Source organism: Orcinus orca, chromosome 12 (assembly GCF_937001465.1).
Source record: "Orcinus orca chromosome 12, mOrcOrc1.1, whole genome shotgun sequence".
In the NCBI taxonomy this organism is placed as follows: Eukaryota; Metazoa; Chordata; class Mammalia; order Artiodactyla; family Delphinidae; genus Orcinus; species Orcinus orca.
This window is the reverse complement of record NC_064570.1, coordinates 35,592,062-35,616,252: the sequence shown is the minus strand read 5'-3', so window position 1 is coordinate 35,616,252 and position 24,191 is coordinate 35,592,062. Positions and strand designations below refer to the sequence as shown.

The window sequence follows — 24,191 nt, the reverse complement described above, 5'->3', positions numbered from 1 at the left end:
AGCATAGATTATAATCATACCTAAAACCCATACACCTAATCTGTGAATAGTTAGAATAATGTTTTGTTCCAAGCATCAACTCAGATTTGTCATCCGTTTTTATATCCCTCAACCCTACAGCTTTGTCAGTGATGGGCTTTTATGAAATAGTAAAACCAGGACAGAGGGACTGACCATAAAGGAAATGGTGAAGCATGTTGGTTGGGACCACGAACTGACCTGAGGTTAATACCAGGTCCGCCCCTAACATACTGTGTGGCCTTGGGCAAGTTAGTTAATCTGTGTAAGCGTCTGTTTCTTCCACCTTTAAATAGGACCGATAATTACGGTGGCTACCTCCTGAGGTTATCGTGAGAAACAAATGAGCTTGTCCGTGCACTAAATGAAAGTTAGTTGTTACTGCTGCTGTTGCTTCCTTTCTTATAATTGGCAGTGCTTTGTTGCCTCTAAGGTAAGCCTGCTGCCTTCTGAGGACCTTTGTCACTTACCTTCAAAGAATTCCTTCTTCAGAGATGACAACTTTATCTGCTGAATGGGGATTTGTAGCTTGAATGTGGTGTCTCCTTTGGGGTGAATCTCTAAAGGAGCCTTGAGGCTTATGAAGAAATCTGATTAAGTCCACATTTGTAGTTAGACAGAAAACCTGAACAAAGCTTGAGTGCTGGGTTTTGGTATTACCAGTTTCTGGATGGGTGGGGATTATTTTTGTGCCTGCAGGAGTGTGGATGGCAGCCTTCTCCCCATCTCCACTGCCTCGCCTGGGCTCTGGCCTTGATCATCTTATGGCTGGATCACCGCTGTCGCCTTCTCCACAGAGCCTTTGTTTCTAGTCGGTCCTATCTCTTCCTGACCTTCCCTCCTTGGCTCCACAGCAATCTCTCTAAACTAAAGACCTGGCCAGGCTTCTTCCCTGCTGGAGCCCTGGGTGTTGTCTAGTGGTGCTTCTCAAGTTTGGTCATTCACTTCCTTTCCAAATGTCCCCATATCTGCAAACCATCTGTACTACTGTTTACTTAATAGTTGTCTTCAAAGGATTTAGGTCAAATCTTTTTTTTTTTTACTTAGGCTTTTCCTGAGCAGTAATATCTGTGAAATCTGAAGTATATAATATGCTAGTTGCATTTCCTCCTAATACTCTTTAAATAAATACGTAACTATGAAAATGGGTTCCTCTGTGTATCCTCTGAAGTCAGTGGAGCCGCCCCTGCTACACTTTGGTAAACAGTGGCCTCAGGATAAGGTCAAAGCATTTTATCTCATGCCCAGGACTTTCTGTGACCCAGTGACCTGGCCCCTCTGGCGTTTTTTTTTTTTCTTCCTTTCCTGCCATTCCATTAGCAAAGAGTAAAACTTGCTCTTTCATTCTACCTGTCAGGAATTCTTCCCCTGCCTGATGAGTTTCTGTTCAACATGGACATCCCAGCTCAGATGCCCACTGGCTGTGTTGTTGGAACTGTGTTAGGAATTTTTGTTTATTTCTCTCAACCTGCTCGCTCTAGGGCGGGGCCTGGATCACTCTGGGCAGGCACTGCATCTCAGCAGCTTTTCCCTATCACAGAATCCTCTGTCAGAAGCCACCAGTGACATGATTGTATTGCCCCTCTTTCCCTCTGCCATGTCCAGTTTGACCTCCTTCCAGCATCACCCTGCCCTTAAGATGCCAGGTCTTTTTGCACATATCCCCTCCAGTAGAATGCCACTTCTCTTCCTCCTGTAACTGGCTCTTTCTCCTCCTTCAAAACTCAGCTTGGGGGCTTCCCTGGTGGTGCAGTGGTTAACAATCTGCCTGCCAATGCAGGGGACACGGGTTCAATCCTTGGGCCAGGAGGATCCCACATGCCGCGGAGCAACTAACCCCATGCGCCACAACTACTGAGCCTGTGCTCTAGAGCCCAAGAGCCACAACTACTGAGCCCACATGCCACAACTACTGAAGCCCACGTGCCTAGAGCCCCGCAACACCTTAACAAAGAGTAGCCCCCACTCAGCGCAACTAGAGAAAGCCCCCGTGCAGCAACAAAGACCCAATACAGCCAAAAAAACCCCAAAAAACAAAACTCAGCTTGCCCTTGGCCCCTGGGAAGCTGTCCCTGACCCCAGTGTGAAATGATTCTCCACTGGGCTTACCTTTGTCATCACTCTTCTTAAAATAATAATAATAATAATAATAAAAATAAATAATAAGATTATCAAGCATTATAATCTTTTAAATAAGATTTAAAAACCCTGCCTCCTTCCAGACAGTGTCTGAGGCAGGTTTAAGAAAGGGCGTATACTAAAAGGTTAATAAAATCAGGAATGAAAAGGAGTTGGAAAAAAATGCATAACCCAGATGTTAACAGTACAATCTGAAGGGAAGATGAGGTGTAGGAAGGAGGTTTTAGGGAGAAACAAAATCTTGAGGCTTATTTTTTAAGGAAGTGCAAGTAAGTTTGTGGATTAAGATGAAGGAGATAGGGCTTCCCTGGTGGCGCAGTGGTTGAGAGTCCGCCTGCCGATGCAGGGGACACGGGTTCGTGCGCTGGTCTGGGAGGATCCCACGTGCTGCGGAGCGGCTGGGCCCGTGAGCCTTGGCCGCTGGGCCTGCGCGTCCAGAGCCTGTGCTCCGCAATGGGAGAGGCCACAACAGGGAGAGTCCCGCTTACCGCAAAAAAAAAAAAAAAAAAAAAAAAGATGAAGGAGATAAAGGGATGAAGAAGTGGGGTGGGAATAATGGAGGGAATCCACTAAGGAGCAGGACTGTTGAAAGTTCAGAGAGGAGGGTTAAAACGGGAGAGTAGTTCCTTCTTCTGAAGAGAAAGGTCATTAAGAGGGGAGCAGAGGGGAGTGCATTACTAGAATGGTACAACGGAGAGTCCTCTGTTTAGGCAGGGTGGGTGGGTAGGAGAGCGGGGGTGAGAGCTTGAGAAAGTAGAGGTCTGGAATAGCTGCTGTGCGAAGCAGTGAAGGAAGAGAGCTAGAGGGGAGTAGAGAATCCCACGAGGGAGGGTTTCTCCAGTGTTAGGTGCCCTTGACTTGTAATGGATCCATTAAGCGCCAACAAGCAAACTCAGCAACGTGCATCACCCCGAGAGAGCAGTTAGAAAGATGATGTTTGTTTCTGTGGGCAGGCGTTTGGAAGGGCAAGTGCAATAGAAGGATCAAAGCTGTGTGCCTCCAGGGGGCGGCGGTGCAGGTAAGGTGGAAAGACTGGCCTGGGGGTGTGTGAATCCAGGAGGGGCTAATGCTGGGGAAAGAGGAGGGCTGAGGGTCAAGGTGAGAGTGGAACTGGTATAGTCAGGAGGAAGGAGTGGGCGAGGTGAACCCAGAGGCACTAGGAGGGGAGTTTTCAGAACTTTAGGCCTGTTTCCAGAGGGCAGGGTTCAGTTCTGGTAACTAACCACTAGGAAAATCCAGTTAAGTTAGCCAAAAAGAGCCATTCCAAGAATTAGGTTAGATAAACTTAAATAAACTTAGTGCCACTCTAATCTAGAAGGAGAAAAGATGAAGTCACATCCTCTTCTCTTTGGTCTCCAGGGACCTAAGAATTAAGCAATAAGATTGGCTCCAAGTGAACTTTAATTTTCTCTTGTGGAACAGGCCATTTTAATTGTTCACGCCTTTTTCCTCAGAGGCATCGTGTGAGGGCCCTCTCTACATGAGAGAAGGAGGAGATTTTATGCGGGAGGCTGTAGTTGAGGGAAACTGGCGTATGCCAGTGCCCTGGATGTCTGAGAGAAGAGACATGAGCACTTCCCATCAGGTTGCCCCATAGCAGAACATACTTTGGAGGTTTGCCATCTCACCTGAGGCTTCTCGAGGCTGGGGCAACCTCGTTGGCTGCAGAGATAAAGCCCACCACCTGAGAGAGGCGGGAGGTTGTCCAGGGCTGCTGCCCTGCCTGTTGCAGCCAGTGGAGAACCATTCCCAGGAGTGTGGCTGAGGTGAGGCGGCCACCCCGCGATGTTCCCCGAGCATGGAGCACAGTGCTGGCAGCGATGTGCGCCTGTGCGTGCAAGGTGGGGGAGCGGGAATGGGGAGTGGGCCGCATGTGACCTAAGGGCCACTCAGGGCATCTCACACTTACTTAAGCTTCGTTCATAAAACCCAAAGCCAAGGGCTTCCCTGGTGGCGCAGTGGTTGGGAGTCCGCCTGCCGATGCAGGGGACGCGGGTTTGTGCCCCGGTCCGGGAAGATCCCACATGCCGCGGAGCGGCTGGGCCCGTGAACCATGGCCACTGAGCCTGCGCGTCCGGAGCCTGTGCTCCGCAATGGGAGAGGCCAACAGTGAGATGCCCGCGTACCGCAAAAAAAAACAACAACCCAAAGCCAAGGAAGTAGTTGACCTACAGTATGAGACCTCTGTCTGTGGACAGGTACAAAAAATGTACCATCCCCCTTAGGGTTTAGCATTCACAAAAGAAGAGGCAGTCAGCTTAGACTAGCTGGAACATTTCCAGAGATGGGGTGTTTGGGCACATTAATCTTCTGAGCCTCAGTTTCCTTATCTTTAAACTGGGCATAGTAACACTTGCCTCTTAGAGTTGTTGTGCAGTGTGCGGTCCTCAAGGCAGGGAATCACATCTTTTCTTTTCAGGTAGCTGACATATTTCATCAGCATTGCTTAAAACAGAAGGTTGCTTCTCTGTTTAACATTAAAATTGTTATGACTTTTACCCTCTTTTCTGTGGTATTTTGAGAATGCCTTTTTCCTCCTTTGTAGATATTTCCTTTTGTGGTAAGTTCAACAAGCCCAGTGCTGGCCCTGGCTGCTCTTGACCTTGCTGCAAAATAGGCCACTCACTCTGGCAACAGACGATCCCAGAGGCTTGATTCACCACTCACTGGAAATCCAGCAGTCCCAAGAGAAGAGATTTGGAATAAACCTCTTTTACTTGGCCATCCCAGATTCTTGCCCCGGGTTGACATATTTCTTCTAGAGAGAAAGGCACAGGGCAGGCAAGAATACTTTGTGCCAAAACTCACCTTCCCCCAGCCCCTCACTTGTTACAGCTCCTGGGAACTCACACATATGTGTATGACATATGTAGCCATCTCCTTCCATAGTATGCCCACTGTTTTCCCAGCAGCACACCATGCCCACATTCACCCACTCCTAAGATAACCATGGCATCTTGTGGATCCCAGGTCATGAGTCTAGACCAGGCCATTCTCCCCACCCCCTTGAATAGTTTCTCGTCAAGAAGGATGGGGTGGAAGAAGGGGTATTATCCTTTCCTAAGGTCTTACCTCTATTAGGACCACCTTAATTCATCAGAGATGCTCTGATAATCTTGAACTTTGAAAGAGAGGTATTAGGCACACAATTCCTCCTTCTTAGGAAATCCTCCTTCTTATACAGATTTCCCCTCTCACCCACCTTCCATCCCATCCACCCACCCAGTGGGTTGGAGGAAAGAGTTATCTTCCTCAAGCAGGGAATGTTCAATTATAACTTCCTCCAGAATAATAAGTCCTACTCACCTTGCATCTACATAATAGAAAGGATTGCTCAAATGGTTTCCCCAAGCAACTCAATGTCTTGGTCACCAAAAAGGGAAGTGACTGGCAATTGCTAAGATTGGATCTCACCTTAAAATCTTTATTGACCTGCAGTTTTCACAATTTATATTTTCTCATAATATCTAAGAAGAAATGAAATCTTAACTTCAAATCTGTGCCTCATCCCTCATTCCCTTGCAGTCTTACACAGGGGTATATGTCAGCATGAGCTTTCAGCATTTCTTGGGATGCTTTTTCAGTGTTTATGCTTGTACAGTGACTTCTCCTTTGAGAGTAAAATGTTAGAGGATAAATGAGCAGTGCTTCATGGAAAGTAGGTTCAGAAAGTGATAAAAATGTGTCTTGTGTCATAACCAGGAAGTTAAGTGGGAAACAATTCAGAAATCGATGTGGGTTAAGGGGAGGACTTTGTAGTGTGGTTCAAAGAACACTGATTGCCACCTCAGGCGATCTAGTCCTGGCTGTGATGCTGGTAGTAGACGTCAGAGCCCCCATTCTCTTACATCTAAGGAGAGTTAGCTGGATTAAATGATATCCTATATCTCCACCAACCCTAATGTTCCAGAAGGTAGTTCCTCAATGTCAGGGTCACTGGCACATAGTGGGTACACAGGGAGTATTATTGAAGGAAGCGATGTGCTGCAGCCAGGGACAACCAGGGACACACCTGAAATTGAATGTGTTGGGTTGACTTGTTGCAACGAGGGAGAATGCACTGCATGGGACCTAGGGCCATCTCAGTAAACGGGTGCTTGAAAGGGGTCGTAGGATGTAGGTTTACGTTAGGTGATTCGAGGGATAACTTAAAGAAGTGGGACTTTGCTCTAGATTGGAAGCTGTCAGGAAGCAAAGGTCATTCTGTGATTGAGTATATTATAAATCCTATGTAGAAGGAGGAAAAACTAGAGAGGCTAGTGCCGTAATTGGTAAAGAAGCACAGTCATTTATATTAGCCAGATTAGAGAGATGTTTGGTCATTTTTGTGGTTGGACAGTGTTTGTGTTTAGATGTCAGGCCTCAGTGGTCTCATTTCTGTCTTGATTCATCATGGTGATAGAGTGGCTTTGCCGGATATTGATGTTTTGGGAAGTTGTTAATGTTCAACGGGAGAATACCAGGGCCTAGCTGTGAGTGCCAGGCCAGTTTCTCCCAACACTGGGGCCTGACCGATAGGAGCAGGCTAGCTCCCACGTATCAGGGACTGCTTTCCTCTTTCTCACAAATAAGCTAGCCAACAAATATTTGGAAGCCATTTTATTTGATGTGGATAAGCATGTAATAAATGTGTCCTTTTCCAAAAGTTAGAGTGAAGCATATTTGGTTCTCAACTTTTTTCTAAAATACAGTTAAGATGGACTAAATTTTAGGTGTTAGCAAACTAAAAGAGTTAGAATTATATATATATATATTTTTTAATGTATTTATTTTTGGCTGTGTTGGGTCTTTGTTGCTGCACATGGGCTTTCTCTAGTTGCGGCGAGCGGGGGCTACTGTTCGTTGAGGTGTGTGTGCTTCTCATTGCAGTGGCTTTTCTTGTTGCAGAGTGTGGGCTCTAGGCGCACGGGCTTCAGTAGTTGGGGTGCGCGGGCTTAGTTGCTTCGCAGCACGTGGGATCTTCCCGGATCAGGGCTCAAACCTGTGTCCTCTGCATCGGCAGGCGGATTCTTAACCACTGCGCCACCAGGGAAGCACTAGAATTATATATTTTTCAAACCTTTCTGGAGTCATGATTTTTTCTAAGTTAACTCTTAATAGGAAATGTCATACTACATGTTAATAATAGTTCAGAGATTCAAAAGAGCATACATATTGCTGGTAGGAGGGCAAAAAATGATTCCATCCCTAAAAAGGGCAACATGGTATTATATATAAAAAGCATAAGTGAATTGCTCCTTTGATAACACAGTCCCACTTCTGGGAATAGGTCCTACAACTCTACCTGTACGTGTGCAAAAATGACATACCAAGTTACTCATCATAGCATTGTTTATAAAAGCACAGTCTTGGAAACAACCCAAGTGTCCAGCTGGAGAGGATGGTTACATAAACTATGATAAATCCACACAGTAAAGTACTGTGTAGCTATAAAAGAAAGAATGAGGAAGCCATCTCTATGCTGTTGTGGAAGGATATCCAGGCTATCTTGTTTAGTGAAGAAAGCTAGATAGAGGATAGTACTATCTTTTGTAGAAATGAAAGACAATCTATATTCATATTTATTTCTATCTACAGAAATAACACTACAAGAACACACAAGGAAATAATAAAGTGGTCAACTATAGCAGAAAAAGGTGGGCCCACAATGTGATGGACAGGGATATGAGTGAGATGGAAACTTCTCATTATTTGCCTTTTGAAATATAATTTTAAGTCTCCAATTATAAAATGTACTACCTAGTCCAAAAATTTAAATAATTTATGGAAAGATATATATATGTATATAAATGCAGTATATCTTCTACCTCATTCCATTCCCCAGAGATAACCATTTTGATCAGTTTCTTATATAGTTTTTCAGAGTAGTCCATTGTATTAGTCAAGGATCTCAAGAGAAACGGAACTGAGAGGATGTGTGTGTGTATAAAATATATGAAAACTGGTAATTCTATATTATGGAAGGAAAAGCATAATTAATATAAAAAGGAAAAAACAGCTTAGAAGTACATTTGATAGTGGTTAATGTTACATTATATAAAGGCTCCCACATATTGAAAAGAAAAACATTGACTCCACAATCACAAGGAGCCAATTCATGAAAGCAGCCAGGGAGAAAACATTTAAAAAATGTTCAACCCACTACCACTCAAAGAAATGCAAAGTGAGTCGGGTAAAACTTAAAATATATATTAAATTCATTTAGTAAAAGAAGGATAAGCAAGATTGTTATGAGACTTAGATGCAAACTGCAATGCTCGTGTCACAGTAAACTAGTCAGCCTTTCAAGAGCAGTTTGGCAGGATGAATCACAAGCTATAAAATCATGCCCTTTGGCCTAATAATCCCTTTTCTGGGAACTAATCTTGAGGAAATAATTCAAAAGGTGGCAAAAGGCATAGCTCATGAGGATGTTCATCATAACGTTGTATAATCAAAGAAATGGAAAAAACCTAAATATCCCAAAGGCATAGGAATTTGGGTAATTATGGTTTATTACTTTCATGAAATGTAGGCATTAAAAGTCAGTACAAGGGGCTTCCCTGGTGGTGCAGTGGTTAAGAATCTGCCTGCCAATGCAGGGGACACGGGTTTGAGCCCTGGTCTGGGAAGATCCCACCTGCCGTGGAGCAACTAAGCTTGTGCGCCACAACTACTGAGCCTGCACTCTAGAGCCCGTGAGCCGCAACTACTGAGCCTGCATGCCACAACTACTGAAGCCCGTACTCCTGGAGCCCATGCTCCGCAACAAAAGCCACTGCAGTGAGATGCCCGCGCACCACAACGAAGAGTAGCCCATGCTGGGCGCAACTAGAGAAAGCCTGCGCGCAGCAACAAGGACCCAACTCAGCCATAAATAAATAAATAAATAAATAAATAATTTTAAAAGTCAGTACAAGGACTAGCAACATGGCAAATATGCATTATTTTATGTTACATATAACAATTATGTCTTAGCCCTGATAACAATGGAAAGAAAACTGTGTACATGTGCTCAAGAACAGATAGGACTTATAGAAGCCTAAAGACAGTGTGACCGATGGGAATATTAGAATTATAGTGACATTTCTTTTTTGTTTTAATTAATATTGGTCTTAGTTTGTTCAGGTTGCTATAACAGAATACCATAGACTGGGTGGCTTATAGAGAAGAGGTTTATTCTTGACAGTTCTAGAGGCTGGGAAGTCCAGGATCAAGGTGCTGGCAGATTCACTGTCTTGTGAGGGCTGACTGGTTCATAGACGGCTGTCTTTTCACTGTGTTCTCACATGGCACAGGGGGCTAGCCAGCTCGGTGGGGTCTCTTTTAATCCCAATCATGCCTCATAACCTAAGCACCTCTGAAAGGTCCTACATCCAAATACCATCACACTGGGGATTAGATTTCAACATGCAAATTTTAGGGGCACACAAACATTGAATCTATAGCAATTGTGTTGTAATATTTTTACAATTATAACTTTTAAAAACTTAGCAATAAGTTAGCATTGTCCCAAACAGTAGCCTCAAATTGAAATTACCCGTTTGTAATTAGAAAAGACTTTAAGAATCATTTGATCCTATCTATCTTCCACTCCCCCACTGTGATGGTTGCAGGTGTAGAATCTAAGGTCAGAGGGCTTTTGACTGTTCTACATGGGCGGGGGGTGGGGGGATATTGTAGGTGCTGGGACCAAAAGCCCCACCCTCTGCTCAGGAACTAGCCACCTCTCTATTGATTAAGTCTGGAGAGATGCTTCAGATGTTAAATATGTATAAGAGAACAGAGATATTGGAAGCAAACTGCATTCCGATATCAATAAAATTGTCTCTTTCTAATGTTAAAATAACAGCTAATACTATCCCTGATATTTTCTAGTTATTAAAGATATTTTATTAAAATTATGATATAATAATGCCTCAATCTACATAAGACCCATTGGAATATTGCTTATCTTTGTTCCCATCTAAAGCTTCAGATTAATTTTTTTCCCATGAATACAGGTGTCCAATAAACAAAGACCCAATGAGGAAAAAACATTTGGTGTAAATATTTCATTGTGTTTTTTACGTTTATGTCCCATTTCTTGATCTTTGCCTCAGATTGAAAGACATTTTTTCAGTGTCTGTGGAGTTTAGCTTCCATTTATTGACTTATTTTCGGTTTGGAATGCATTAGCAGAGATTATCTTCAACATGGGAGATTTCCCAATTAGCAAAATGGATTTGCCAAGCAGGAAAAAGATAGCTGTACATGCCCAAGTTCCTACTGGTGCCTGCCAGGAAAGTAGATTTGGTGTTAACCCCTGTGATGAACATGTTTTTCAGGGTGGATCACTTGTACACGTTCTTTGTTCAGTGGTCTCCTGATGTCTATGGGAAAGATGCCAAAGAGCAAGGCTTTGTGGTGGTGGAAAAAGAAGAACTGAATATGATTGACAACTTCTTCAGTGAGCCGACCACCAAGAGCTGGGAGGTGAGACTCAAGAGAGGGCTAGACTGTCCCTTAAAGTCCAGTCCACAGGGCTTCCCTGGTGGCGCAGTGGTTGAGAGTCTGCCTGCCGATGCAGGGGACACGGGTTCGTGCCCCGGTCCGGGAAGATCCCACATGCCGCGGAGCGGCTGGGCCCATGAGCCATGGCCGCTGAGACTGCGCGTCCGGAGCCTGTGCTCCGCAACGGGAGAGGCCACAACAGTGAGAGGCCTGCGTAACGCAAAAAAAAGAAAGAAAAAAAAAAAAAGTCCAGTCCACAAACAAAATGTTCTTGTGTCAAAATTCCAGTAACCTCTTGGCTGGCAAGAAGTCAGATTTCCTGTGCCTCTTTGAAATCACATGGGGAAAAAACCTTATTCATCTGTGTTGAAGCTAGTTATGTGTGTCAGAAAGACCTCATCTCCACCCCTACAACCCAGTAGTTTCACTTCTCTTTTTTGAAACTGCTGCAGGGTCCCCATTACGTACAGGATGAAAGTCAAGCTTCTTAATTTGACCTAAAAGACTGTTCATAATTTTTTTGAGCACTTACCACACCCTTCTCATGTTAGGGGCACAGTGGATGAGATCAAGGAGTATAGATAAATCATTACAATATAGTGAGATAATTACCATTGTAGGTGAAATGCCACGTGCTATGGGAGCATGTACCCAGGCACCTGAATGGAGCTAGGGAATCAGGGAATGCGACCCAGAAGGAGTAATCTGAGCTGAGATCAGAAGTGGGAGGACAGGCAGTTGGGGTGAAAGTGGGACATGGAACACGGAACATGTTCTGGCCAGAGAGAAAAGTCTATGTAAAGGAATGACCCAGGGGAGAAACAGAGAGTGTGGGACATTTGATGAACTAATAAGAGTTCAGTGTAGCTGGATCATAAGAGTGCAAAGCTGAGGGAGTGGCAAGAAATGAAGCTGGAGATAATGAAATGGCAGATCACGAAGGACCTATGAACTGTTCGTCATAGGTTTGGTTTGGCTATTTTCCTAAGGGCAGTAGGAAGGCAGCAATTTGAGCTGTCCTCAAACAGCTTCAACCAGTAGGAGCTGTTTGGAGCCTGGAGAAGTAAATACAGATACACAGTTTGGAGAGCTTGCTCTTGCTGGCAGATGTTCATGGAGTTGGACAACACTTGAGGCTTGAAGACCCATTAGGAGTCTCTTGCAGGAATCAGTGTTGAGAGAGAACAGTTGCTGAAAGAGCGGCAGTGCAGAAGATGGAAGATGTCAAGATTGATCTCTTGGTTTTTAGAATGGGAACTGGAGGGATCGAGGTACCTGCCCTTCACTGCGATAAGAAGCATAGCAAGAGGATTAGATTTGGCAGAAAACGCTCTGTGTTCTGGTTTTAATCTAAATTTGAGGTGTCTGTGGAATGTCCAAGAGACAACTGAGAATAAAACTTAGGAAAAAGATCTGGAGATATACTTTCGGAAGTGATTAGCAAAGTTGAAGTTGTGAGTGTAGGTGAGGTCAGCCTAGGAGAGTGTGTCCATTGGCAAAGGAGCAGGACTCAGAACAGAACCCTTCAGGATGCCAGCTCTAAGGGGCCAAAGATAGTCGAGCCCACAAAGGTGACTGAGAAGGAACAGCCAGGGGAGGGCATGGAAAACAAGAAAAGTCATGTCTTAGAAGCCAAGGGAAGAGAATGTTTCAAGAGGGGAGTAGTGGTCAAAAATGCCTAATGCTGCGGAGGAGTCAGAAGGTAAGAACTAAGCTATGTCTTTTGGATTTAAAACCAAGGAGGTAATAGTTGGTGACTTTGACAAAAAGCAGTTTCATTAAAGTGGTAGCTTCAAAATGTAGCTACCAGTGTTCAATGAATGAATTGGGGGTGAGTAAGTGGAGCTAGTAAAGGTGGGCAAACCACTCGAATTTGGTTTTGGAGAATAAAAATGAGATGGAAGGCTGGAAGAAGAGGTGAGGGTGGGGAGGTTTTCCCTCTCGTGAGAGAGACTGTAACGTTTTGGATGAGGTCAGCGGGAACGGTGGAACAGAAGGTACAGAAGATAAGGGAATAGGAGAGGGAATAAGCGGGAGGCTGGATCCCCGAGAATTGTCCGGGAATGTGGGGGTAGGGATAGAATCGGTCTTAGGTGGTCGGGCGGCAGAAAAGAATAGGATGTGTGCATATAAAATGTAGACCCACTGGCGGTAAATTCTGCCATTGCTCATTTGATTATTTCTCTGCAGCAGGAGGGAGCACCCCCTAGAAGTGAAGGAGGGAAGACTTAGAGGAATACGGAGAAGGTCTGAAGTAGCAGCTATAGAGACTAGGAAAAAAGCCAACTGAAGAACTGCAGTAGGATGGCTGTCTGGTATTGAAAGCCCTGGTGGGGTCTGACACCAGGCTGCAGTGAGGGCAGGTTTTCTCCAGCAATACTCCCAGCCTGGGTTTAGATTCATCAAGTGGGCAGTCAGATCTTCCAAGGCTGGAACTCTGTCAGACTGGGATGATGAAGGATGATGAGGCCTGCCCCTTGGGTCTAACTCCTTCTGGAATGCCAGGTCCCTTCATATGTGTGTTTGCCCTCACTCGTCCCTTTCTCATTCACTCCCTCGCAGCCCGAATGTGTACATGCACACACACAGCTTTCCATGTCAGACTCCCGTCATCCTTCAAGGTCCAGCTCATGTGTCACTTCTGTGATGCTTTCAGCCAGAGTTACTCCTCCTGTCCTTCCACAGCCCATTGCTCATAGCTCTGTAGTGTATCGCTCAGCACTTTACTTGTTTGCATGTTTTTCTTCCCACAGTTCATAAGCTTCTTGTTTGAAACCATTGATTAAAAATATTCAAGCCTATTAGGCTGTCCCTCCCTTGGCTCTTCATATCAACTCTTTTTCTGTCTCTGGCCAGTCTCTCTGAGTATACTTTGCTTGTCCCTTTTCTCATGGTGTTCCCTAGTTTGTCCTTGGCTCTCTTTTCTTCTCATCTATTACATCTTCCTTGGACGAGCTCATCGGCTTTCAAGGTTTCTGCTGCTGACTCCCACCTCTGTCTCCTCCACACACCTTTCTTCCAGGCTGCTGTTCTAGAGCACATAGATGCCCCACAGGCATGACTGGGTCTCCACGAGGCAGAGATGGTGTGACACTGGCATTCTGGCCAAGGCGTCAGAGAATATCAATTCCCGTCCTCCTCACCTAACCATCTGTGCCCAAGAGGCCCCCACCCCCATGAGATATGCGCACAGACGAAGCATAGCTAGGAAATGTATATTTTCTTAGTGAGGCTATGGTCTCTTGCCCAATATGGAGGGCCAGAGAGAAGGTTTAAATTTCACTGGGGATTTAATCCTTTCCCGACTAGGCCTGAATATCTTGAACTGAAGCAGCCCGCTTTTAGGCCTATTCTGCATCTTTCCACTAATCCCAACCTTGAATCTCAGCTCTTGACAACTCCTGTGGGAGAAGAGGCCACACCTACCAGCACCAGAGGAAAAGGAGCTAAAGGGGCATGCAGAGAGAGAAAGGTCTGCTTCCAGATCTAGAGTAGAGTGGGCTTGAGTGAGCCACTCAGACTGAGCCACTGAGGAGAATGAGAGGGCAAATCCCTTTAGAAGGTGTCTCTAGACCTGTAGTGGAAGAGGAAGAAAAGAAGAAGGGATGGAGAAGGAGGAAGAAATGGGTTGGCTTGTCGCGAGCTCCTAGTGTACTTGTTAACACTTGGGACATGGAAAGAAAAGATAACTGGAGAGAGAGGTGACTGGACTGTTATCCCTATTTCTTTTTTTTTTTTAGATGTTGGGGGTAGGAGTTTATTAATTAATTAATTTATTTATTTTTGCTGTGTTGGGTCTTCGTTTCTGTGCGAGGGGTTTCTCTAGTTGTGGCAAGCGGGGGCCACTCTTCATCGCAGTGCACGGGCCTCTCACTATCGCGGCCTCTCTTGTTGCGGAGCACAGGCTCCAGATGCGCAGGCTCAGTAGTTGTGGCTCACGGGCCTAGTTGCTCCGTGGCACGTGGGATCCTCCCAGACCAGGGCTCGAACCCGTGTCCCCTGCATTAGCAGGCAGATTCTCAACCACTGCACCACCAGGGAAGCCCCTATCCCTATTTCTTGCCACATGGAAGAGAAAGTCAAAAGTACAATGAGGAGAAGAATGCTGTCCAAGCTCCCTCCCATGCAGGAGCAAATTCTGCTTACTAGCATTACCTTAAGGCCAGGCCACTGTGATAGCATTGCTTCATGGTGGCATTGCTTCTCCTCTGTGGGTGGGGAAGAGGAACCTTCACTCCCCTGACAGGTGTCTGATCCTCAGCATGTCCAAAACGTCTCTTCATCTTTCCCCAAAACTTGCTTCTTCTCATGTATTCCCATCTTAATTAGTGGTGCCCCAAGCTAGAAGCCTAGATATCAACCCAGATTCTTCTCTTTCATCATCATATGTAGTCAGTCATCTCTAGTTAGAATTTGTTGATTCTGATCTTACGTAGGGTGGGGACCACTGCCCTAGTCAGCTGTCTGCATCCTTCACTTAAACTCTAGGGCAACTCCAGTCAACCCAACCACTAAGTCCATCCTCCATACCCAAGCTCTTTAAATAAGCTTTACTTCTTAATTTTATAAAAGTAACACCTGCTTTTATTATAGGAAATTTGGAAACTACAGAAAAGCACAATGCAGAACATTTAGAAAATAGTATCTAACCACACATTACTTTTGTACATTTTTTGGACTCATTTTTTTCTATTTTAGGGTGTTTTCTAGGCGGTAAGGGTGAGAGAGTATTTTTGCAAAATGGGATAATGTTCTATGTATAGTTTGGTGTCTGGCTTTTCTCACCTGACATCTTGTGAGAACTGTATCATATTAAAGATTTTGAAGCCTCATTTTAATGGTTATATAATATTTTAAACCTCAATCAGAATTTATTTAACAATTCCCCACTTTTAGGAATCGTGTTGGTTCAAGGTTTTCACAAGGATGAGATGATCTGTAACTCTGACTGTTCCCCTAATTTCCTGAAAGTGATATTACTTAGTATAAGGCTATTGATTTTTTTTTTAAGGCTCCTAAACTTTTATATAATGACAATTTTCCAGAAATGTGAGGAATACCCTTCTTCTCATTGTGCTTCTGGCAACAGAAAGTACTATTTCTATTATCCCTTTCTTAAAGCTTTCGCTAATTTGAAAAGCTGATAAATGATATACTGGAATTATTTGTGCCACATGCCTGGCAAAGCACCTGGCACTTGCCATCATATAGAAAGCACTCAGTAAATGTTAGCTGTCATGAAGTGTCAGGCACTGAAAAGAATGCTGTCTCACTGGCACAAAATCCAAGTGATTCTGCCCTAGATTGTGTCCAGGCTCTTGCATTGAGAATAAGTTCTGGCTGACCTGAGACTGGTCACCAGTTATCTCCCAGAGCCTCATTAGAACTGACCCCCAGGATGAACTATGTAGTGGCGCCCGATCTCCCAGGGGTACTGGAGACCAAGAGGCCATTTTCGATCTGGAAAACTCACAGAAATCCCTGAAAATTGATCCAATGGTAATCTACATTTCTTTCCAACCCGCTGATATCTGGTCTGGGCAGTAGAGGAGGACTCATCATGCTTATTAGTCATTAAGATTAATATTTTGAAAGGTTAAAAGGTGCTCTTTAGAAAACCTGAATCTAAACTAACATTTTTCTCAGCCTCATATAAACCGGATGTTCTTTCAGTTCTTTGAAGTTTCTCATACCTAACAAACATGACGGTATTGAAGTGAAACGCCATTGTTCTAAGCGTAATGAACCTACCTCTGGTAAAGGCTCCTTTTCATATTTCCTTTGAGATTCAAACTGACGTCAGGGAACACACATAAACTTTTAAAATGAAGGTTTCGCTTTAGAATGCAGAAAAAAAAAATCTGAAAAGGCAGGGCTAGAAAAGCTAGCTCAGCCAGCTGGAGGACAATTGGGAAGAAAAGTACAAGACAGAGAAGAAGAAAAAAAACAACAATGCGGTTTTGTTGTGCTGTTAGGAAACCACCATTTCAAAGGTGAAAGTCTTTTTACAGCCTCACAGCTATGCCTAACAGGAAGTGTGTGTTTGCTCTAAATCCTAATTTGGGTGTGTTCCTGTAGAAATATTGAACTGTCTCCTAAGGGAAACAGAAACTCAATCATGCAGGAAACGAGATACTGCATAAACAGTTGTAGCTCAGTGTGGCTGTAAGTAACAGTGGTGTGGAGGCAGATAAGAGAAAAAACCTGCACCTCTTTAGAGAGCAAGCAGGCAGTTCACACTACTTCACGATGAGAAGATTGCCCCTGGACATTCAGATTTTCTATTGTGCCAGACCGGACCAAGAGCCTTTTGTGAAGGTATGTTGGAGTCCTGAGGGCTAATCATGTGCCCGTGAATCCTCCAAGCTCTGCCGCTAAGATGCTTTGAAATGCTTTCTAATTAGAAAGGATCGTGCTAATACTTCAGCCAGAGCAGGTATTTTATTCACTTTGGAGAGAGAGATGGTGTGGTTTGCCCTTTCCCTTTGGAGTCAAAACTCCATACTGATTTTTTCATTCCACAGCCCCACTTTGTACCTGTGTTAAATGTAGAGTTCCCCCAAAATATATGCTTTATTTAATACATTTAAAATGCTGGATGTGTGATTCTTCAACAGTGTTTTCTTTAAGTAAATGCCCCTTGAGAAGACGGTAACATTTAAGGGCTAATTTCCTTACCTGTAAATCCAGCTCAGATGACAGCATTTTGGAAACTAAGTAGTCATTGTCTGACAACCTTCACTAAATGTAATGTAAATGTTTTTTCTCTATGATGCAAAAGTCATTAATATTTGTACTCAGGAATTTTGGTGAATTAGTTACCTTCTGTCTGTATCCTTCAATTACAAAGTAATTTAGTGATTTATCCAGACTTTCGGAGAGGCAAAAGAAAAATGATTTTTAACCTGGTAGTTTATAAGTGTATTTATGATGAAATAATAAATGTTGTGTACAACATCATGTTTCTGTTCTCAGCCTTGAAGGAAAGATTATTTTGATGGTTTCTCAACTCTCCATAAAGAATCATACCTAATTGTAATTTAGACTAAAGCTTCGTGTCTCTTTGTATTGTTGCTTTCCTTAGATGTTATCATTTGCTGTTTCTGTCGGGGTTGGTTGCTATGATCAGCCTTGAGAGAAAACATTAGGATTCTTGATTAAAGGACTATCCTTATCATCCCCATTTCCCTATTTATAGAAGACTTGCTCATAGTATGATATCTGTTAGTCCCGTAACAATTCAAATTTAGATGCAGGCTAATGGAGAATAATTTAGGGCATTTCAAGGGTATAAGTCGCTTGTGGAGTTATACATAATTCTTACTTGATGACTGAGCAATAGTAAAACTGGAAAACTTGTGACTTTAATTTGTACATATTAAGTGCTATAGCTGTACTGTGTTAATTCTCCATTTGCTCTGAAATTGACATTGTGATTAGCCATTTCCCCCAAAGTGCTGGCTCAACTTATGTCCTGCTGCTAAAACCCTACCTGTTACAGGCAATTGTGTACCTGAGGTCCTTTATAGCAGGTGAAGGAAAAGCAAAAATATCGTTTTTCTTGGTTTATTTGTCTTCTCCATTTCAGATCATCACCGTTGAGGAGGCAAAACGCAGGAAGAGCACATGTAGCTACTATGAAGATGAGGATGAGGCCGCCCTGCCGATCCTGCAGCCCCACAGTGCGCTTCTGGAGAACATGCACATCGAGCAGGTGGGTTCTTCCTGGGGACTTAGGATGGGTGTCTTCCAAACCTTAGAACACATTTCCCACCCCTGGCATTTGCTCTTCTCACTTGGGGTGAAGCATGAGCCGAGCTTTAAAGGAAGAAACACCAGCAGCCTAACCAGGGCCCTTCTCTGCTTCTGAAAGGCAGCATCCCTGCCACCTTCTTGGGAGTGCAAGGACTTGGCCAGACACCTACGTCCATTCCCCGAACCTGAACAAAAAGCCATTTCTTGTCTTCAAAACAATTTTTAAAGTGTCCTACTATAGTCCTAATGTATTTTAAAAGGATCCAAATTTATCCTAATGATTATCGCAGAGTTCCGATGGTTTCAATTTATTGAGCTCAGTAAAAGTCATATAGAAGTACACTTTACTTGCTTTATGAAAACCACCTACCACTAGGAGTAATTTTCCTTTTTCTGTACTTTTTTTTGGTTTACTTTCTATTTTCTGAACATCTCTTACGTGAGTTTTTATGAAATACTACGTGCTTGTATTTGAACTTTAGTAAGGGACCTCTTGTGCTTCCCCCATCAGTCAGCTTAGAAACCTGAATTTCAGACACCTTAAAGAATCATCAAGTTCAAGTCCCTCAATTTACAAATGCCATCTCCGAAGGCCCAGGAAAGCTAGGCAACTTGACCAAGCAGTTACAGGGATGGAGTTCATGCTGATTCTAGAACTATGTCAAGCATTCTTGAGGACTTGAACATTTTATATAGCCTCCTTTGTGTGTATTTTTGAAGAGATATGCATTATTGATATTTATGGCAGCCAAGTTTAATATTAATGTAAGTGAAAGATACAAGTGTAATGAGGACAGACTACATCTGATTACTAGCATAAAACACCCGTGTCTTCTTGTTCTCACTTTGGTGGGAATTTACAGCTGTCAGTAGCAGCTCTGAGCCTTTGAAGGTTTAGAAAGAACAATTCGAGAAACATGAACTGCTTGGTGAAAGTCAGGTTGAAGTGTAAACAAGAGAGCATGTGTCTAATTCATACCTCTTTATCAAGCTAGGTGCTGTATCTTCAAATATATAGTGGCATAGTGACCCTTCAGGATCATCCCTGAGAGGGAATGCGTGCTCTGGGGAGCATCCCTGCCAAGGGATGATTTTCCCTTCTTGGTTTATAGTGGCAAATATTTGCTACAGTATAGGGGAGAGATATGGAAGTAGTGTAATTATCGAGTTTGAGCCACAGGCATCGGTTTTGTGCTACAAATTCATGAGTGATTTGTAGGCAGACTGTGTATTTACATCTTCATCTTTGGATTCACAGCTGGCCCGACGCCTTCCAGCAAGGGTACAGGGGTATCCATGGAGTCTCGTATACAGCACATTAGAGCATGGGACCAGCTTGAAAACTCTCTACCGGAAGTCAGCATCACTAGACAGTCCTGTCCTATTGGTCATCAAAGATATGGATAATCAGGTGAGGCTTGTTCCTCTTATAGAGGAACTTTTTTTTTTTTTTTTTGCGGTACGTGGGCCTCTCACTGTTGTGGCCTCTCCTGTTGTGGAGCACAGGCTCCGGACGCGCAGCCTCAGTGGCCATGGCCCACAGGCCCAGCCGCTCCGCGGCATGTGGGATCTTCCCAGACCGGGGCACGAACCCGTGTCCCCTGCATCAGCAGGCGGACTCTCAACCACTGCGCCACCAGGGAAGCCCAAGGAACATTTTTTTTAATGAAGCTTTTCAAACCTACACAACAGTAGAGAGACTAATACAATGACCTCTCATCACTCAGATTCTACAGTTAGCAGGACTTTGCCACATACACTTCATTCTTTCCTTTGTTGCCTTTTCTTCCCTGAAGTATTTTGAAGTAAATCCCAATTATTATGTCATTTCACCTCTACATACTTCAGAATGCATCTCTAAAAAAGAAAATGGAGCGTATCTCCAAATACAGTCACATTCTAAGGAATTTTTTTCCTGTACTCATCATGGAGTATATATATATATAAACTCTATATATAATATATATACTGTAATATATATATACTATAATGATATTCTGTAACCTAAAACTGGAGAAGCTGGAAGAAAAGTCAAGTCTAGATTTGGACATAGCTGCAGAAAGCAGTCCCAGTGCCATACCAGAACTTCTTCCAGGTAGCTGAAGTAGTGCCCACCAACCTTGCCCGCATAGTTGCTGAGATGGAGAGTCAGTTAAGGCCATGGTATGTTGTACCTGAAGGGCCCAGTTGTTACGAAACAGGAGAAAATGCTCTGGACCATTGCTTAGTGCACTTTCACCCACGTTGCTGTTGGTCTTGGAGGCACTGGTGAAATCTAGATATTACCCCCATCTCCCCTAAGCTAATAATTCTTCACTCGGTCAGCCTGGAGTATGAGTGGAATCTGTCCAGGTTTCTTTCATGTACCATCCAGGCCGACTTCTGCTTCACAAAAGGAAAGCATCTTTCAAGTCTGCTCTTTATTTATTTCAACTTGGTCTATATTATAGCAAGAAGAAATTTCTTTACACTTTTTGTAGGTGTCATTATTTTCTCTTCCTGGCATTTGGAAGCAGGGTTTACTTGACAACCATTTATTTATTCATCCATTCAGAAAATGTATAATGACTGTCTGTTAGATGTGGGGCACTATTAAGCATTGGGGAGCTTACTGAGAAGCCATATAATTAGGATCATTTTAGGGGAAACAGATTTTTGCTGTCATAATTTGTCTTGGGAAAAATTAGCAGAAAGAAGGGCACTGTCTTTCTCAACGGTGATCATTCCTGTAAGTAGATTAAGAGTTGTGAGGAATAGTTTAGTTACTATCATTGTTCCTACTGTTATTTACTGATTGAGAACACTTTATTTAATCATAGTCCAAGCTGAACAGTAGGGAGAGTCAAGTTAAAAATTTAAATAATAATAACAAAGGTTTCAAATGGAATTACTTAGGGATTTAGTGAAATGTTTGCAAAGTTAGGTGCTACTTTTTAGATGAGATAGGGCTAGATGGTTTTAGACCACACACACACACACACACACACACACACGCACACGCACACGCACACGCACGCGCACGCACACGCACACGCACGCGCGCCCGTACCTGCACCGTAAGTATAGATTAGTTCTATTAATTTACCAAAAGAGAACTTGTTGGGGAATGTGTTGGCCTCACAGAGCAGGTTTTGATGATGCCCAGTATTACTCAGCTTCCTATCAGCAGATATGTAAAGGAGGCCTGCCTATACCTGAAGATTACACTGTTTGTCTAGAGGTATAATCTTACTGGATCTGGTGCCCTGGAGGCATTTGTGTTATTTGAAGGCATAACTCTGCTTTCCCCACCCCACCTACCCCCAAGGCAAGGATGCGGCTTGCTGTGCTTGGGAACATGATAGAACAACACCTGTAAGTTTATCTGGAAATGAATTATATAAAATTCTAAGATAAAAGCATTACGCATGCAGAATGGCAGGCATGAGGAGTTCTACCGAATCAATCCCCAGTGAAACAATCATTACTGGTGGGAATTATAAAAACAACAATCATTTAAAGTCTCTGGAAATTGCCCTAAGGGCATACAGCAAGTGAAGAACCATTTATTTAAGAAAATCTAATGAAGCCCAGTAATAATAGTGAGATTCTGCCGTATTTGAAGGCACAGCCTGCTCCCTCCCCCAACCCCTGTTCAGACAAGCTTCCTTCTGGGCACGTGTGGACAAGATGAGGATCCCTCAGCTGCCAGCTCCCAGGCAAAGACTATGATATGCCTCCTCTAGGGGCAGGTCCCCAGCATGTCTTATCACCTACCCAAGATCTCTGTTTCAGAGGCTAAATTTCAGGGCTCTCTTCCTCTGACCAGCCCCTTCTCAGAGGACAGTTGCTCTACCTTCTGCATGGCAGGCCGAGAATACAGGGGTCTCTATTGCCCTTGCTCCAGCACATAGGGCAGAAGTTCCATGTCAGGTGAGCGGAGCCAAGACCAGTGGCTGCTGCCCCTGCCCAGCACCCTGCTCATAAAACAGGACTGTACCTTTGAGAAAAGCAGGCCACTGTCCAGCCCCCAGCTCCAGGGGAAGAGGCGGACCATAAAACATATAGCTCAGAAGCTCTCTCCAAAGGAACTGATGTTATTTAGAAGAACATGGGGAAGGTCAAGCCAAGGGACACTCTAGAGAACAATGAAAATTTTGGTGGTAAACAACTAAGAGGAGGCTGGTAGTTCCATGAAGGCAGCAAACTAAGCTGTAGACCATCTAGTTTACCAGAGAGAACCGGGGAAAGAGACAGCTAAGGAGAGCCTTCCTGGAGTCAGGATGAACTTCATAGACTGGCCACAGAAACTACCCCTGCAAAGGGGCCCAAATTTAATTGAATGAGACCGTGGAGTAATTTATACCACAAAGCATTGTGGAAAATAATAGAACAATCATCAGGTAATAGAGTCCGATCTATATTAACTTAATTCCAGTGAAATATAGAAATGTTACTCCTATATTGCTCTATGACATCTTTCTACTTTTTGTGGTAATTTTGTTATATTACGTTGATATATATTACAAACTCAACAATAAACTGTTACATAGCTGTTTGTATAATTTTTATCTACTAAGAAAGCTGAGAGAAGAAAGGAGAGCAATTATACATTTATAGGTTTTGTCATATTAACTTTCCTTTTACCACTTTGGGCTATCTTCATTCATTCCCCTGGATTCCTTTGTTCTATTACTGTCAAACATGTTAAAATTTTCGATGGTATAGACCCAACAATACCATTATTCTACAATTTCTTCCTAAGTTAATTAATAGAAAAAAATAAAATGGACATTTTCTTACATAACCATAATGCTATAATACCTAAAAAATTAACAGTAATTTCTTAGTATCATCATATCTCCAGTGCTTAAACAGATTTCCATGATTGCTAAGAAAATTTGTTACTGTTTTTTCCTTGTTCTTAACAGCTCTAGGGACAGGTTTTGGTATGAAGAACATGGGTTAGAAAGAGATTCTAGACTTCTACTCTACCTAATTTTTAGTATTTCAAGGAGCTAGGAACTGAGTGTACTTGGTAAAGAAGAGATTCCATGATGATGATAATCCAATTTAAATTAGTTTGAAAACTTATAAGACATTTTTCAGGTAGACTCCATTTAAAGCATTGTTTCTTGGCACTTCCCTGGTGGCGCAGTGGTTAAGACTCCACGCTCCCAATGCCAGGGGCCCGGGTTCGATCCCTGGTCAGGGAACTAAATCCCACATGCATGCCACAACTAAGAGTTCACATGCCAAAACTAAGGAGCCAGCGAGCTGCAACTAAGGAGCCCGCATGCCACAACTAAGACCCAGCACAACCAAATAAATAAATATTTTTTAAAAAAAGCATTGTTTCCCAAGTGGGATTTGGAGAAAATATATCAGAATCACCTAGGGACATTTCCAGAATATATATTCTTGCCAGTCCTCACTCCTGCACACACTGGTCAGGATCTGAGCAGAGGATAGGAAGCTGAAGCAGTGGACATGCGTGTTCTGAAAAGACTACTCCTTCCAACCCCAATAAGAAATAATAGAAAAATCATTGATTCAGATACATCTAACCCACCTTTAAAGCCCACAGTATTACGGAATTGTTACTTTTTTCTTAAAAGCCATTTTGAACTAAGATATACTGGATCAGTCACGTTAAGGATGCAGTTTTAATAAGTATGTTGAAAACTCATTTTTCGAATCAAAGGAGAGAAAAATTTATTTTCTCCAGGGAAACCTCTGGCCACAATTTTACTTAGAAAACACATCAGAGATATGCCTTCATTCTCTCAACCACTCATTTCTGTGTGCAAGATGCATCTTGTTAATGT

At 43.3% G+C, this 24,191-nt stretch overlaps 1 protein-coding gene across 6 annotated transcripts in view; it reads left to right on the top strand.

Annotated features, from left to right (window-relative positions):
• Window positions 1-24,191, top strand: part of NCOA7 (nuclear receptor coactivator 7) — a 155,082-nt gene that overhangs the window by 127,431 nt on the left and 3,460 nt on the right. For 5 of the 6 annotated variants that reach the window (XM_033407794.2, XM_004263853.4, XM_012536286.3 and 2 more), the window contains 3 exons: window positions 10,464-10,611; window positions 18,218-18,343; window positions 19,643-19,795. In XM_033407794.2, the coding sequence (XP_033263685.1) occupies window positions 10,464-10,611; window positions 18,218-18,343; window positions 19,643-19,795 (427 nt within the window). Of the gene's footprint in view, window positions 1-10,463; window positions 10,612-16,465; window positions 16,948-18,217; window positions 18,344-19,642; window positions 19,796-24,191 lie in introns of those variants that run through there. The other variant, XM_004263855.3, reaches the window with a different exon arrangement.